Source organism: Macadamia integrifolia, chromosome 5 (genome assembly GCF_013358625.1).
Source record: "Macadamia integrifolia cultivar HAES 741 chromosome 5, SCU_Mint_v3, whole genome shotgun sequence".
In the NCBI taxonomy this organism is placed as follows: Eukaryota; Viridiplantae; Streptophyta; class Magnoliopsida; order Proteales; family Proteaceae; genus Macadamia; species Macadamia integrifolia.
The window spans coordinates 18,251,419-18,253,272 of record NC_056561.1 but is presented as its reverse complement, the minus strand read 5'-3'; the positions used below and the strand labels follow the sequence as shown (position 1 = coordinate 18,253,272).

General features: G+C 36.1%; 1 protein-coding gene across 1 annotated transcript in view; it reads left to right on the top strand.

Annotated features, from left to right (window-relative positions):
- LOC122078633 overlaps positions 1-1,854 on the top strand; it is a 23,343-nt gene that overhangs the window by 11,902 nt on the left and 9,587 nt on the right. Inside the window, exon 5 of the mRNA XM_042644707.1 lies at positions 1,143-1,223. Within this exon, the coding sequence (XP_042500641.1) occupies positions 1,143-1,223 (81 nt within the window). The remainder of the gene's footprint in view (positions 1-1,142; positions 1,224-1,854) is intronic.

Genomic DNA, 1,854 nt, shown 5'->3' with positions numbered 1-1,854 from the left:
TGGAAGGGAAAAAGTTCACTTATAATTCTAAGAGTCACCTTCATATTTTGTGTGGGTTGATTGCATTTTAGTATTAATTTACTGCAAGCAAGAATTAGAGGAGTGCTTCCAAAAGAATCACTCTAGAAAAATTCAGATTTATACCAGACGTGGTTGCTTTGACCACCTTCAATTGTTCACTTATCGGATTCTTTTGCCTCTAGGGTTGAAAATCATATGACACTTGATGTTTCTGAGGTTATCTCTGCCGGTATTGAAAGGCCAAAGGAAGGAATGTAATTTATCATGATGAGAACCAAGAATTATCAATAGAGGAAAGAGCATAAACATTGCAAGGGCACTAACAGTGGTCTGCTCTGAGAGCTATATAATTTGTATACGAAGAAGAGTCAACAACCCTTAGAAGAGGAAGAGATGGGTGACACCGAACATATAGTTTTGAAGGCAATTTTGAATGGCAAAGGGATGGTGGAAGGAAGAGAAATCAGGTTAAAAGATAATATGAGCGACTGTAGGGGGTTACCATTATCCAATGAAAAGTTGAACTTGCATAGGACAGTGGAAAGAAGGGCGAAAGAAGGGGGTCAAAAGGTTCTGCTGTTAGGAGATATGCCAGGAACCTGGGATGAAGGGATAGAACCCTGCATAACTTTGATCTTGTTTTCTTTCCTTTTTCTATTTCCATTGCATCCTATTATTGGTGGTTTTAAGGGTGGAGGCATTTTCTTTTGTTATTCTATTTTCTGGATCTGAGGTTGGGGTTTGACCATTTGAGTTGGAGGTTGGTGAGGGTTATTTGTCTAAGGATTTTTAATTTGGCTTCTTGTGAATAAAGTGTGAGGTGATTCTTGTTACCTCCTTATTTTGCTGCTCTTCTCATTTTATCCTTATGTTTATTAAATTTTTTCCATTCGTTGGTCCTCCTTCAGGAAACCTTTTATTCTAGTAGAAGTTTCTGAGAACATTAGATGGAATACTCCAAGACCACAGTCTACACAGTTGGGTTCTATTTGCTATGCACTAGCAATTTATGTACTAGCAATTTATTGTATGTGTTCACTTAGCTGTGATGGTTTTTTCCAAATAATTTCACAAAATCACAATTCATCAATGGAATAAAACATATACTTTCATCATACCAGGACATGAATGATGCGTCGGAATCTGGTGAAGAGACCTACTTTCCAGCTATAAATGTTGGTGCAGCAAAATCTTCCCCAGTGGTATGTTTCCTTCTGTTTCTGTGCAGTCAATATGCATTCATAGGTTGAATGATTGAATTATCTCTTATGCAAGTTACTTTGATGGTGAACAACTGGGTTTGAAATTTGTGGATGGAAAGTCTCTTCAAATTTTTGTTGTGTTTGTTTTAAACGTAGAAGAAAGTGAAGAAACATTAATTTAAGTACTAATATCATATAAAATCTTTCTCCTACATATCTATAACATCTTATAGACATAAAGATGCCACAAAATTTTCCATAGACAGTTCAGTGGTTGATTAAGACATCACTCAGGGATTGAGGACATATCAGAGGAGATGCCAATCTTTTGAATATTGTGGTTGATTAAGACATCACTCAGGGATTTAGGACATATCAGAGGAGATGCCGATGTTCATAGCTACACATATCACTTCATTGTGGCTAGATGTCCCTTATTAACTTGTATGGATGCATATTTCTGTTTACTTATGTTTAGCTTGTTTTATTTTATTGTATTATATTTTATTTGGCGTCAAAACTGTTATGTTCAATGTTGTAAGGGACCTATTGCTGGAAATGTAGTTATTAAGGAATTATTTCTCTCCTTCTTCTCTCTCTCTCTCTCTCTCTCTCTCTCTCTCTCTTTTTT